The 15,816-nt window shown below is 27.6% G+C and overlaps 1 protein-coding gene and 1 long non-coding RNA gene across 5 annotated transcripts in view; one reads left to right on the top strand and one right to left on the bottom strand.

Moving 5' to 3' along the window:
- Positions 1-60: 60 nt before the first annotated feature.
- Positions 61-14,602, top strand: LOC111624422. Its single transcript, XR_002756573.1, has 3 exons — positions 61-266; positions 14,422-14,499; positions 14,586-14,602. It is a non-coding gene; the product is annotated as an uncharacterized LOC111624422 (long non-coding RNA).
- Positions 7,217-15,816, bottom strand: part of LOC111624418 (protein phosphatase 1K, mitochondrial-like) — a 36,271-nt gene continuing 27,671 nt past the window's right edge. For 2 of the 4 annotated variants that reach the window (XM_023367249.1, XM_023367250.1), the window contains exons 5-6: positions 14,580-14,729; positions 7,219-7,899 (exon numbers count right to left, since the gene is read on the bottom strand). In XM_023367249.1, coding sequence (XP_023223017.1) covers positions 7,633-7,899; positions 14,580-14,729 — 417 coding nt within the window. In that variant the 3' untranslated portion in view covers positions 7,219-7,632. Of the gene's footprint in view, positions 7,900-14,579; positions 14,730-15,816 lie in introns of all 4 variants that reach the window. The other 2 variants (XM_023367248.1, XM_023367251.1) reach the window with 2 other exon arrangements.

Below are 15,816 nucleotides of genomic sequence, written 5' to 3'. Positions count from 1 at the left end.
AGTCTTGGGAGTTGCCAGTTTCCTTCTTCTGTTTACATTAATTTTAATGAGTTCGAGTTCGGTTTATTAGCATTAATTATAATATCGATAAAAGTCGAAATAAAATTAATTCAGCGTTTTTAGATAAAAAGTTTAAACGATTATTAATCGAAATTTAAGGAAAATTTGAATACGAACCGATGACATCATCGTCAAGTAGGAAGCAGACGACAATACTATAGGTATTGTAAATAATGACATAATTCTATCAGCGGGAGACTCGCAAGGTTAATGAGAATACAATATTTCTTTTTTCCTTTTAATTTTCTGTTATTTATTTTTTATTTATTTTATTATTATTGTTTGTATTTTAATTATTAACAAAATTTTTCGTACGGTGGTTCCGTTAGCAACCTGTTCCGGGGGAAAAAAAAACTCGTTTGTCGTTCGTGTTTGTTACTCGATACCTTGGAATTTTTATTTAGTTGTAAAGATAGCGTCATTGTTCTTATAAAGAAACAGAGTCATCCATTTAATTATATTTGCTTCACTTTTTTCCCCCTATCGAATATTCCGATGTACTGTACGATTTCAATTATCGCAATCCGCCACCAGGGTAATCATTTCTTAACTTAAACAATACGTAGTTGTCTTCCGTTTGAATCCGTTTTCACGTGTAAAATACAATTAAAATGTCTTCAGTCGACCCCCCCTATAACACTGTTGATTATTCCGTTTTATATGAATTCCACGTTGTACGAGTCACTTAGATTTTATAAATAGGTGTACCGGGCTGTGAACGGCTCATGTATTTGTAAAATCTAAGTGACTCGTACAACATGGAATTCATATAAAACGGAATAATCAACAGTGTTATAGGGGGTCGACTTGTATTTTATTTTATAGATGATTGCGTTATCGCCGTTTTTTAAGTTAATTTTCCAGTTTTGTTTTGATTGTGATCAACAAAATCAATATCTAATAATAAAATAACTGGAATAAATGCACTAATTTAATTGTCTTAAAGAATCTGTTAATTGCTAAAGAAAATTAAAGATTTAGAATTATATTTAATATATGAATTTAAATTTTAAAAAAATGCTATTGTAAAGAAAGAAAGAGGATAATTCTATCTTTCAATTTTCTTTAGAACAATTAAGACAATTAAATCAATCTTAAGGATTCTGTTTCTATTAAAATTTAACAGAATCCTTAAGATTGATTTAATTGTCTTCCTTAAGGAATCTGTTCTAAAGAAAATTGAAAGATAGAATTATCCTCCTTCTTTCTTTACAATAGCATTTTTTATTTAAATTCATATATTAAATATAATTCTAAATCTTTAATTTTCTTAGCTACATTTAAAAAACTGTTCTAAACAGATGAAATTTTTAATAAATGTAATTAAGATTTTATAAATTCTTAACCTAGTAAGGTTAAATTATATAAATAATTTTAAAGGAAATAGTTTTTATAAAGCAGGAAACTAATGTATTTGTAGAAATGATCTCACTTTCTATTTTAATTTTTTAAGATAAATATGAAATGATAAATGTAAATTTTTCATGAGAAAATCTCGTATAAAACAAACGCCATCGTAGTAATTGAGATACTGTATTTCCCTTTCATATTGTGGAAAATTCTCTTAATTATTAAAATATTTTAGTGATTATTTACACATCGTTAATATAACAATTTAATAAATTAAACAAGAGATCGGGTTACCGGCTTCTACAGTAGATTTGATGAAGGTAATACAGTAGTTCGTGTAAAACGGTAGAAAACAGCAATTTCGATTTTAATTAAATTTCACGGTGAAAGAAGGAAAATAGTTTATAGTAGCTGGATCGACTTCGTTTTAATAGGATAAAGTGACTACGAGTCGACACCAAGAATAATAATTACGTAGCGTGTACTACAATATAATGGAGGAGGGGGACGTTAGAAATGTGTTACAAGGTTTCTTAAATTATTAGGAAATATTGCCGTATGAAAATGTACGTATGGCTTGCTCTCTATATTAACGGACTAATGATATAAATCTATATATAGACGAAATTTTCACCCATGAGTTAATTTTTCCTCCTCTAGTCTATGACGAAATTGCTTTAACAAATGAGCATTGCTACATCCAAATATATATATATTTTTTTCATTCGGATCCGACAATATTAAGTAATGTTAAATAATACAGTTTAGATTCGTCTCGGTTGAATGAAGACAATATAATAAAAATCAATCGAAGTTCGTTCATCCGGCAATAATCACTTGTTGTCGACTATAGAACCGATGTTATTCGAGTGTAATATGTTTTTTGATAGTAATTTCCAAGCAGTTTTTTTTTTCTGTACGGAGCAATACGAGAAAAACGTGTAATTTACGGTGGGTTTGTTACTAAACTTCAAGCCGAGATTTTTATCTGCGATGCCGAATATAAAAGGAGAGCTTGTTCTAATTTCATACGTATGATTTTCTTCTTCCAACCGGGTCTTTAGTTTCGAGATGCTCATTACGTGATAGTTAGCTGTCCCAATTTTGCAATATTGCTGTACCAGTTATGTCATAATTGAGATTGGATTCACCTTGAAAACTGATTGTATTTTGCAATTTTTTTTTTTAAAGCTTCCTTTATTATCGAGCTCTAAACCATTTATTTATTTATTTTTACGTGAAAAAGGTCAAGAAAGGAATTTTTTTTACGTTTTATAATTTCTTTAACAGGATGTGTAAAATATAAAATCTTTTTACATTTTTTTTTTTGTTTTTTAAGTTAAAACAAAAGGAAATCTGATAGTGATTTTTATGTTTACTGCTACCAAACTGGTTACTAACATTTATTTTTGGCTGTTATTTATATATATATATATAAATATTAATTTATAAAACTGAGCATAATGTATCTTTTGCATTCTCAGATAAGAAAACATTCAACAGCAAATTCTTTAAATAATTGTTTCATAATANAACTGGTTACTAACATTTATTTTTGGCTGTTATTTATATATATATATAAATATTAATTTATATTTATTAATATTTCGATATGAAACACGCAATAATAACCAAAGAGGAGATAAATATTATCAAATAGGAGATAAATTTAAAATCATGCATTCATCCAGTTTGAAGTCTAGAATTATATGATAAAATTACAAATATATCCTTTAATTTATTATATTTATCTATAAAATGTTTTATACTAATGCATTCAAATCTTTACTCTGGTAGAATTACAGTACAATACTGTTTCTTGTATAAAATATTTATTGTTTTTATGCCTCATAATGGAATTTTTTTTTCATATTTTCTGGTCTTTTCACGACAGTTGAATAAACTTTTAACTGAAAACACTTTCAGCACCTATTGATTAAGTAACCAGTTCTAGCAAGTAAAACTTTTAAGATAAAAGATAATCAAATTCGATAACAAGCCTTTTATGAGTCATCACACTTGATCATATTGTATCCTTGAGTAGTTCAATAGAAATGCTTAACTGTTATCTTTAAAATTATTATTAAAAAATAACAAAAAAAAGAACTAGATTAATATCTTAATAAAAGCAAGGATAATAATAAACATAAAATATTGAATTATTATGTTTACGTGTATTTTCATAAACAAATTATTACTTATTATTAAAATTTATCAGCTTTAATTATATGTTTAAGTAAAATGTTGCTTCCACTCTGTAATCAAAATTATTTAATACTACATTCTGTAATAAAGTAGACTTTGAACATAAGACTATGCAAATTATCAATGTTGGAAAACTCTCTAATTAATAGCAATGAAAAGAAAGTTAATTAAACTTTATATTCTAAATAATTTTTCAAGGTAAACTGTTTTCTGTTACTTCTCTATTAATTTTCAGTTTTAAACATTATAAAATTCATCTCTTACTTTTATTCTATTCAAAAACATTATATGCAACAGAACTTGCACACATTTATATTGGTATATAAAACATAAAGATAAAATGTGTACTAATATAAATATACATATTTAGTCTTCTATCATCTCTTCATTTTTGATAAACAAATTTGTTTATTTTAATAATTTGTCCAATTAAAAATTTACAATAGGAATACTAAATCAATTGTACAACACAAGATGAAGGAAAATTTTAGTAAAATGCATNAATATCTTAATAAAAGCAAGGATAATAATAAACATAAAATATTGAATTATTATGTTTACGTGTATTTTCATAAACAAATTATTACTTATTATTAAAATTTATCAGCTTTAATTATATGTTTAAGTAAAATGTTGCTTCCACTCTGTAATCAAAATTATTTAATACTACATTCTGTAATAAAGTAGACTTTGAACATAAGACTATGCAAATTATCAATGTTGGAAAACTCTCTAATTAATAGCAATGAAAAGAAAGTTAATTAAACTTTATATTCTAAATAATTTTTCAAGGTAAACTGTTTTCTGTTACTTCTCTATTAATTTTCAGTTTTAAACATTATAAAATTCATCTCTTACTTTTATTCTATTCAAAAACATTATATGCAACAGAACTTGCACACATTTATATTGGTATATAAAACATAAAGATAAAATGTGTACTAATATAAATATACATATTTAGTCTTCTATCATCTCTTCATTTTTGATAAACAAATTTGTTTATTTTAATAATTTGTCCAATTAAAAATTTACAATAGGAATACTAAATCAATTGTACAACACAAGATGAAGGAAAATTTTAGTAAAATGCATTAATTTAACATATATATAATATTATGTTTTAAAAATATGAATTCACAATGTAACTAAAATTACGAATTTTAATTGAAACATGTTTAAAAATCAACAACCGTGAAGCAGTATTGTTTATGGTTAGTGATTTTATTATTAAAATTTTGACAAACTTCAATATTTTTACCTGATTAAAAAAGTTTCAAAATAAATTAAGTATAATTAAAATTATTAAAGTATTTATTTCACAAAAACAGAAAATACAAAAAATAATAATTTTGTTACATAACTACTAGGGTAGTTAAAACTTTATTTGTCATTTACAATAGAGGAGTGTTTAAAAAATAAAAAAATTCCATTATACACTGTAAAAATAATACTGTAGTCTTTATAATAGAGTATAAATATCTTATAAAATTTTTTATGAAATATTCTTAAATTTCTTAAGGATATAATTAATATAAAATTAATTGGTTAAAAATTTAACTTGAAAAAATTCAGATTTTCAATAGTATGATGTAAGACAATTTTTAACAGAATAATTAATGTCAACAAATCATTAATTTCTTCTTATCCTCAACTCTTTCAGAATGAAAATGAATTTCAATATGTTTGCCTATAAATAAGGCCAATGTCTTTTTTAAACTGTTTTGGTAATCTAAATTGATTGCTCGTTCTCAACTACATTCATAATATTACAAACTCTTAAGCTTCCAAATTTGCTTGTACAATGATATCTTACAGAATATAATTCTATAAATATCAATACTATTAGAAATATAAAATATATGAAAGTAAAAAAAAAACCTCCTAATGACTTTTAATTTCAATTACATTTTTCTATTTATAGTCATAAAAATATTTTATATACTAATAGAAAAAAATGTAATTGTTCTTTACAGAACAATTACATTTTTTCTGTAAAGAAAAAGAAATCAAACAAATTAGAAATTTGTTATAATTTTTATAAAATTTTGAACTTAGCTACACTTTATGATGGGATAAATCAGTAATCAGTAAATAGATTAAATTTTTGAAGAATGTAATATCCTTTGACTATTTGGTATTTGCTTTTTCCCATTCCTTATAAATATATTGTGCTGAACAGGGGACACAATTATTCAGCAATTGGCAAATATCAAAAGTGTGGAGCCAGCTTTACTAAAAAAAAATAGTAATGACAATGGCAACATAATTATAAAATCTTTTGTGTTGTTTCAAAGAAAACAACAGTTTTTTACTATTACTACTACATGGGCAATTGATATTTAGTATATTTATCAACAAATAAATTTCACATTTATAACTTGCAAATTTTTTATATTTTAAAGCCATTTGACACTATGCTTATCAACAAATTTTATAATAAATGACAAATATAAAATACATGTTATGCATTTACATACATAACAGAAATTATTTTTCTTTGTTACTTATTATAAAATTTGATGTTAAATTAAGCATAGTGTCAAACAGATTTTATATATTAATGGTATGATTGGCAATTTCTCTATTTAACCATGAGCATTTTTCCATAGCAATATGGTGCGTGCAGCCACGCATGCAACAAAACTTTAAAGAAATACAATTAATAAAATGCTGTATCTCAATGTTCTCCATTTCTTAACATAATGTCTAACATGAGAGCATTGAGATATAAATGGAAGTGACTTGTTTATTAATAAAATTAAAATATTTTGCAACATTTTCTGCAAAAATTTATCTTGATTAAACTCTAAACTCTAATGCAATGATTATAAATAACCCAATCTGGAAAATTTACTTATACCCACAAAATAACCTTTTCTTCATTTCCAGCAACTTATTTATTTGCTGGAAATAAAGACAAATGTTTGAGTAGTTTGACCACCCTGCTTCAAATACATTATACTTGTATTCTATTTGGTATGTTCTTTTCATATCACTCTAGACAATTAATTGAAATAATTTTTATATTTGAAATGTTATAATGTATATCTTAAATTACTCCCATAAATAAAAATTGAGGTCAGTAGGATCTTCTTATTGATACTTTTGTGGAGAATCATATAAGATTTTCCATGCTGTTGAGAGCAAATTAGCATTTTTCATAGGAGACGTAATAGTTGTTATGCTATTGACTTGATGTTACTATTTTGATTATCATGTCAACACATTTTTCTTGATACTGGTAATCCAGAAGATGTATCCATTGTCAACTTCTTTATTTTTGGTATACCTTAAGTACATTTTTCTAATAATTAAATATAAAAATTTTGCAAATATTTAAAGTTACATTGACATATTTCAAATTTTATCTTCAGCTCTTGTTTATAAAAGAAAAATAAACAAGTAAAACCTGCATAGTAGTAGTTTTTACTGATTCTATCATTTAGGTTATTTCCTCTAGAGATTACATATTGTAATTATTAAAAAATAATAGTGATTGTAATTAATAACTTCAGTTCTAAGCTATGTATGTTTCCATAGTTACCCATTTGAGAAATCCTCTCTGAACCAATTATCAACCTAATACACGCAAATTGGATTGCATCAATTGACTGGCACCATGCTAACTGGAAAGTACCATTACAAACACTAATTAGGACATACAACAGTTTTTTCTAAAGTATTTTTTAAAATCATATTTTGAATTTGAAATATCTTCAGCATAAGATACTTTTTTATTTTCAGAGGTCACTTTTATTAAAAAAAAATAACAGGGATAGTTTCAGAAAAGCTTCTATCTTAAAACATTGTGTAGAAAATGAGAAAGTGCATTAAAAAAAAAACATTAATTTTATAAAATTTAATTTAATTTCAAACATTTTTCTCATAACAATATTACAAAAATTATCCATTTATGAAATTACAATATACATAATTTATTTTAAAACACATTTTTGAGGAAGATATTATATTTATCTTACATTTTCAGACTGAGTTAATAAATCGCACTATTACCTAATATCTGCTGCTATGGGTGAGAGTTCGACCAAAATTATATTTAATGCCACTATAATTCTGAAATTTTCCCCAGGCACCAAATGGCACAATTACTGCAGTTGCATTATCCTGGGATCCAAATTGCATGGCTTGGTCTGTGATAAAATTGGCAGCTTCGGCGGGCGTTGTACAGTTATTAACACTATCACAAATTTCTTGATCACTTAATGCGACATTAATTCCATCAGTTGTGAGTATCACAAATGAATCTTTTCCGTGTTTCACCTATATAGATAAAAATAGATTCACACAAGTAAAATGGCAAAGCCATTTTTGGAACGAGACTATGTCTCGGAGAGCACGAGCAATGCCTGCACAAATCTCGCACTCGCCCGTTTGTAGAAACAGTCTTAGCATTTCGTATTTTCTTTTGGCCCAGTTCTCAGTCCCCTGACTACTTACAAGTATGGTTTATTTTATGTGCACATGACTTGGGCACCAAATACTCTGTGCCAAATTGCATATCCTGACATCTACTCCTTCATACCTCTAAGGTGATGACAGCAGTGCAATTTTAGAGATGAGACATAATCTCGTCAAAAAAAATATATAACTAGTTTATGAATTTATATATTTGACTAAACAATAATGTGTAAATTTTAAGACCATAAATTTGATATATTTTTAATATAATGTAGTAGTAGACATGGAAAGGGATAAACAATTTACAATATACAAATATTTATTATTGCTGCATTAAGTTTTCTAAATTAATGGCTACTACATTATATTCTTTTATTAAAATTAGTAACATGGAAAGATGCACTATATAACTCAATATAAAAAAACATTCCCTCACTATGTGCTCTATAGAAGTCATTGGAAAATTTAAAATTTTAATTTTTAATTCAATTTTTAGGAGCCAAATCCAGTGATGTAGACAGTTTGTTTTTTGTTCAAAATTGGTGCTGTACACATGTCACTTATAATAATATACTTTGGCAATAACTTTGGCGTGATAACATTTGTTGGGTCTCTGATGGGAGGCAACAAAGGTTATCATGCATGAATTAAGGACAGCAGTGAAGTTGACAATAATCATGCCATCTAATCATAGCCCCTTTTATTCACAATCATTTCTTCTGCAAGTGCCTTGTGAATGTCCTCCATATGTTCCCTTAGCCTGTTTGACAGCATGCAGCAGATGCTGCCTATATAATATTTGGTTATTCCAGTTACTCATTCTCAACTTTTTCCCTTTCCCTTGGCTAAGGGAACTTATGGAGGACATTCACAAAGGATGAACACAAATGTCAGTTGTAAAAGAATTTATTATGAATAAAAGAGGCTATTGTTAGGTAGGAGGGAACAAAGGTTATCATACTTGAATTTAAAAACAGTGCTGTACAGCAGTGAAGTTTACAATAGTCACATGTACAACACCAATTTTTAAGAAAAAATAATCAGGAAACTGCTCACATCACTGGGTTTGGCTCCTAAAATGGCTGACCAGAATAAATGACACAAGATCTGTTACAGAGCCTGCTCAAATGGTTAAATCCAGTGCTGAAGTTTTAAAACATGCTCCATGACCGAATCTGACACAGTAAGAAATGTGTTCAAATTCATCACAGTATTTGAAAAACGGATAAATGATATGATGAGATGGAGACGCTCCAAAAAACATTTAATTAAATGCAAAAGAACTATTTACCTTGCTCTGTTTTGCTTATTTAAAATTCATGGATAATATTAAAGGTTACACTTACGTGTTGTGGCGTTACGAGCGGTGACTGTTTAGAGTTTGGATAAGTTCACAAGCACTTTCGATAACATATTTTGAAACTTTCGAATAGCTTGTTGATTTGAACAAAGAAGCTAGATAGAACACCAATTTAAATTGAAATTGGAATATTTTTGCACAGCAGTATGAATGATGTAGTATTCACAAACAATAAGTGCTAAGCAATGCTGAAGCTCTAGAAATGCAGGTTATAATGTTTAAATAGTGTTGTCCATATTTGTGGAATTTCTAGAGTTGTTGTATTGCACGGTGTAAGAGTCTATATATATAGGTTCTCCCAAATAAAAATTCTTCTTTTTGAATATTGCATCCTTTTAATAGTTTTGTTTTGGCCCAGATTGGTTGATATTCCTGATCAAGCACTTTTTTTGCCAATTCTGTTGATGGTCTACTACTATTTAGAATGTCCTCTTGATGTATCAAATCACTGACAATTTCTATTTTCAATCTATCAAAGTTATTTTATTTTTAACAAACTATATAGATACCAACCTGTATCAGATGCACTTTTTTTAATCAATTCTGTTACAGAATTGATTAAAATAAATATTCCCATTACATCTAACAACTGCATTATTATTATACACTGTCTAGTTTACACCAAGTATTAAATCTTTATCTATAGTAGTATTATTTAGTATCTAAAATAATGTTTAAATTAAATGATTCTTCCCTTTATACTATTTCTATCCATATTACACCCAACCCACTCTCTGCAGATTACTCTAATAACAAGAGGACCTTATGCAGAAATCAAGTGTCTGTCAAGTACTTCTCAAAAACACCCAAATAAATTTTATCAAACACAATTTTGGAGCTGCAGCCAAAAATCTGTCATATCTCAATAAACATAAAACAGATATAGAAATATGAAGAATAGCTACAAAACAGATATTCACAGAAGCTATATGTAATCAAATCAAACTTATATTTATTTGAATATAATTCTATTCAAACTCAGCTGCTTAACCATCTAGAAAAACCATTCTAATTTCTGTTTTTTGTGTCTGTACGGGTAAGTTTTATATATCTATTATATGTACTTATTTACTTTTTGTTTTCAATTTGAAAATTGTTCTTACGGTGTTCTATATAGCTTCCTTTACTTTTCTAAATCATTAAATTGAAAGTTTTTAAGCCTGAGAATGGTCTTTAAAAAATTAAGTCGGGCATCTGTACCTGAAGACGACAGAATTGTATCTGTTGAAAGTAATTGCAAATGTTTATGATATTGTTAAAAAATTTATCTTAGTTACTGTATTCAAATCTTAAACTCATATATTTCTTTCAATTTATGATGCTTACATTGACATAATCAAATAACAAATATATTATATCAAAAGTATGCACCCAAACAAACTATTAAGTTTCCAAGAACTAAATTATACATACATACATACCTGAGACAATATATTTTTTTGTGTTGTTTTCTATGATTATGATTGAGTTATAATTTGCAGATAAAACAATTCATCACAACAGCTATGTCTAAGAGGTTTGTGTTAACATACTTTATTTCATGGACTTGTTCTGATCACAGCATTTACAAAATACATACACTGAAAAATATAGTATCTGTAGAGAATAGATAAATTACAGTGCTAGGATTTTTTCAGCACTATAATTTGGAATCATGATATACAAGTACACTTGCATTCAAGTTTAACTAAAAAGAAAATTACACAGATTTTTTTGTTGTATCTTGAAAATATCAATTAAATATTAACCAATACCTATTTGTAGTACAGGATAATTCACTTGGGACTGAACACTTACTTTATTCAATGCCTCATGATTGTACAGTCAGATTTGAATACTAGCAGTTGACAAAACATACGTTTGTCAACTGCTTTGTCATGAAATAGACATGAAACACAAATGGAATGATTATCTTTTCATTTTTTAGGGAGATATTCCACATAATAAATGTTCAGTCTCAAGTGAATCACCAAACAAGTGTTATTGCTGAAGTTCTGTTTTATGAATATTTTACCAGTACAGTAGACCCCTATAACACTGTAGATAATTCCGTGTTATACGAATTCCATGTGGTACGAGTCACTTAGATTTTACAAATACGTGTGCCAAGCTGTGAACGGCTCACATATTTGTAAAATCTAAGTGACTTTTACAACGTGGAATTCATATAACACGGAATTATCTACAGTGTTATAGGGAGGTCTACTGTATACAAAATTGAATCAGGTGAGAAAAAATCACTCAAGGTATGGGATCATTCAAGATTAAGAACAATTAATAATTACAAACTGAAGACTGACTACAAATAAAAATTTGACGTCTTCATACATCCTTTACAACCACAGGAACACAATTAGCATGTGAATAATCTATCTTTCCTTTGAGGCTCTTAATCAATTTACTAGTTGTAAGCAGAGAAGGTCTCTATACTACTTGGATTATTGTTAAAAATATTTTTTGAAAAAACATATGAAAACAATATAGTACCAAAAATGTCAATTTATGCAAACTAAACATTCCAGAAAACTATACAATGAAACATCTGACAAAACATGATTCATAATTTTTAAAAAACTCATTCAAACACCAATATCAGTTCAATATTATAACAAGATTTACTAATATGAATGCTTTCATCCATTTAAAATGGACATCCTCAGGTAAGTTAAAAGGAATGGAGAATGCAAAACAGAAAGCTTCATTTAAATTACCTGAGGACATCTATTTTAAATGGACAAAAACATTTGTATTAGTAATCCCTGTTATAATATTGAACCGATATTGGTGCTTGAGTGAGTTTTGATTAATGAATTTCTCAATTTTGTTAAATAAAAAGAGATATAGGAACAGGTTTTGGAGTGAAGACTGTGTTTGTAATATCACCAATACACCATATAGCATGACACCTCAACCCAGTTGTTAACCAAAGATTTAAATGTTCTGTTGCATTAATAGACAGAAAATCACAGTATAAAGTCACAAAATTAGTTTACTGTTAGCAAAATATGAACAAAAGTATCAAGAGACCCCCAGAAGACAAGACAACACCTTGATACAAATCTGTGACAGTCATTGGCAAAACACATGTTTCAGCATTAGACAAATATCTGCAATAGCTTTCCAGAAGGAGTAACCCCACAAATGCAAGCAAACAAGAAGCCTTATGTGATGAAGCTGTACTGGAAAAATGGCTTGAGACAATGTTCTAAGGCTTTTTGTCCATTCTGTCATCTTTGATCAGAGTCATATTTAGTGACAAGTCAAAAATTAGACTATAGTGATGATGACAGCACAAGCATGTGGAAAAGGGGAAGTGTGTAAGTCAAGTTTTCACAGTCAGTAATGATATGGACATGCATGTTCATCCATAACTTTGGAAAACTGTGCATACTTAAAGGAACTATCAACTCAGAAATGTATGTTAATATTCTTGATAACTTTGGTCCTCGATGCTTGGAATGACACTTTGGTGACATTCCTGTAATCTTCCAAAATAACAATGCTCCATGTCACAGGGCAAAAGCAGTTGTCATGTACTTGTAAACAACAGATTGAGCTGACCATTCCATAGTTTCTAAAAGCCAGATTTAAATCCTATATGGAATTTGTTTCATACACTTAAGACAGCATCTGAAGCTGAAGAGTGCTATACAATGATCTTGATCAAGTATTTTTGTGCAAAAACTAGTACAATCTATGCCAACACAAATTCAAGCTAAGGGGCCATACTAAGTATTAATTTTCATGTTCTTGCATTTTTTGTTCTGGAACATAAGATACAAACTATGGAAATTCCACAATTTTTGCACTGCAAAGAGATCTTAGTTAATATATTCAGATACACTGTGTATTTAATAGATTTTTTTGTTGTATCAGTGTAATTTGTTTTTCTTAGTGTACACAAGTGTAATGTGCTTGCATGTCATATTCCAAACTTTTCCCACCACTGTACTTATAGTGCGATGTATGTGGTATGGCACAATATGTTGTTTGTGTGTGTGTTTAAGAATTTTATACAAACATATTATCAGCTTGTGCACTAGGCAGGATGATTGAGAGCTTATACAGGGCCTGAGAGTAGAGTGGGTTCCCTCTGCATAAGCAGATCTCTTTTCTCAATTTTTTTTGAATAAATGAAATACAAAATATTTAAGACAGCTTTTAGTTAATAAAGAAATGATGTGGTTTTTTTTGGTTAGTGAAAATAACTTGCCCTGGCCAAAAGAAGAAAAAAGTTTCCAAGTTATAGCATTACTCTTTGAATGTATGAGGGGAGAGACAAAGCTCAACCTCATCGCTTTACTCAGTAGGAGTGGACCTTGATCAAATATAGATGTACTCCTACATTTTCTAATCAAGGGTAAGAAAACAAGAGTGAAAAGCAAGTTAACATCAAGTTTCTTGTGAAATTAAAAAATTTCCATTGCAGATTTCTTCAATATTTGTCTGAGCAAAGAGTGCATGCATTTTTGAATGGCACAAAAAACAAGCCACATTGATTGTTTTCTTTGATATCCAAGAAATTGTAATGGCATAGTATTCAGTTCAGGATATTCCCTGTCAGTATTTCATTTTTTTTATTTCACTTGATTTTCTATTAATTTATTTTATAATTATCTACAATATAACAATTTAATGTTTGAGATGATGGTATACCGTTTAGGATATTGTAAGTTCTATAATTTCAATGACTGCTTCAAAAACACTGGATATGGGTATGGTGGTAGATCACACGAAGATTTTATTTCTATTCTTATAATTTTTTGCAGAGTATATAAATCACAAATCTACTGTATTAGAATTAAATAGAATATCCTGTATAAATAAAACTAATGTTCAGAAATGATGAAGATGAATGGTATAATTAAGTTTTTTCTTTTTGAATACGTATACAACTTCATACATGTAATTATTTTCAGGTTCTTAAAATATGAAAAAATTTAATTTAAAAAAATGAAATTAAAATAATTTCTTATATATTAAAGGCTCATTAGAACAATACATTATTATTATAATCATTTTAGGGTGGCTGAGAAGGATAGATATCACAAAATTCAATCTCTCTTTCATTAAAAGGAAAAATACACATAGAAGAAAGAAAAGTAAACTACTAACCTAGGTTTATAAAAATGATGTAAAGTCAACTATATATAACCTAAATTTATTTATTTATTATATATACCTGCAGAGATCTTGTATCGGGAAGAGCTATGACACCATACTGTGCAAGTTCAATGTCACCGAGACTACGAGTCATATCCAGTCTGCCATTTACTAGATTCCTACCTAGGCTATCTGATGTAATATAACCTCCAGATTTTAAAATTCTTTCCTGTAATAATAGAAAACAATAATTTAATGTTCAAAATATAGTTCATATATTATAAATTTAATTTATTAAGAATTATATTAATATATCTTATTTTTAGCTATTAACAAACAATTATTAGTATTTTATTGGGCTAATTAATTGTTAAATTAGTAATTTTAAAATATTAATATTAAATTAGTATTGCTTATAAGCAATTAAAAAATCTCTCTTAATAATGAAAAAATCATATAGTTTGATTGCAAATACTATAACATTTCAATTTGCATGTCAGCTGAGTAAGGCCTGATTAGAGGCCAAAAATGTTCCTTAATAAATCTTTTTGGTTACCTGAATTTAAACAGTTTTTTCCCATCCTATTATCCAAAGTTATACATTTTAAGTGTTACAGTTGAACAAATATTTCAAATGAATTAAAAATAGTTTTACTTACTAAATGAAAAAGAACAAGATATAAAAGTAGGAAAACAGTTATTTTAATAAATTAAAACAGGGTTCTCCAACCTATGGCCTGCAGGTCAAATACAACTCTTGAATCATATTTATCCAGCCCACACAGCTTGTTTTCCCTGACATGTTTTATCGTCAACGTTATACCTTGCATGCTTTGAACTAGTTCTAATTGACTTTTGAAAAGTTTTGAACTAACAGAACTTGCTGCAAATGATTTCTATAAAAATCTATTTAAAGAAGCAAATTTGTTAAATATTTACAAATCTGCCAGATGATAACTTTAAAAATCAGTGTGCAAAGGAAGTTTTATACATTTGCATGTAGAAGCAAATACATAAACATTTCCTTTCTACACAAACTTTTATGAAAATGGATTGGAGTGGATTGATAGGATAAGGCAATAAAACAAGCACACTCGAATAACTTTGAAAATGTTTTAGTTAGCAAATTTTTGATGCATTTTCAGACATTTTTAACAGCCTTCTTCAAGCAGTTTGGACAAAAATATTCAAAAATGATAACACACAAATAAAATAAATATAAAACATTAAGTTTTATATTTATCAATTTACAACTAATTAAATACAAAATGCCATTAAACAATGAACACACATCTGTTAAAGCAAATAATTAAAAA

This window comes from Centruroides sculpturatus, unplaced genomic scaffold (genome assembly GCF_000671375.1).
Source record: "Centruroides sculpturatus isolate CEXI.00-Female unplaced genomic scaffold, Cexi_2.0 scaffold397, whole genome shotgun sequence".
NCBI classification, from domain to species: Eukaryota; Metazoa; Arthropoda; class Arachnida; order Scorpiones; family Buthidae; genus Centruroides; species Centruroides sculpturatus.
Note: the sequence above shows the minus strand (reverse complement) of the source record. Positions and strands in the feature narration are given on the sequence as shown.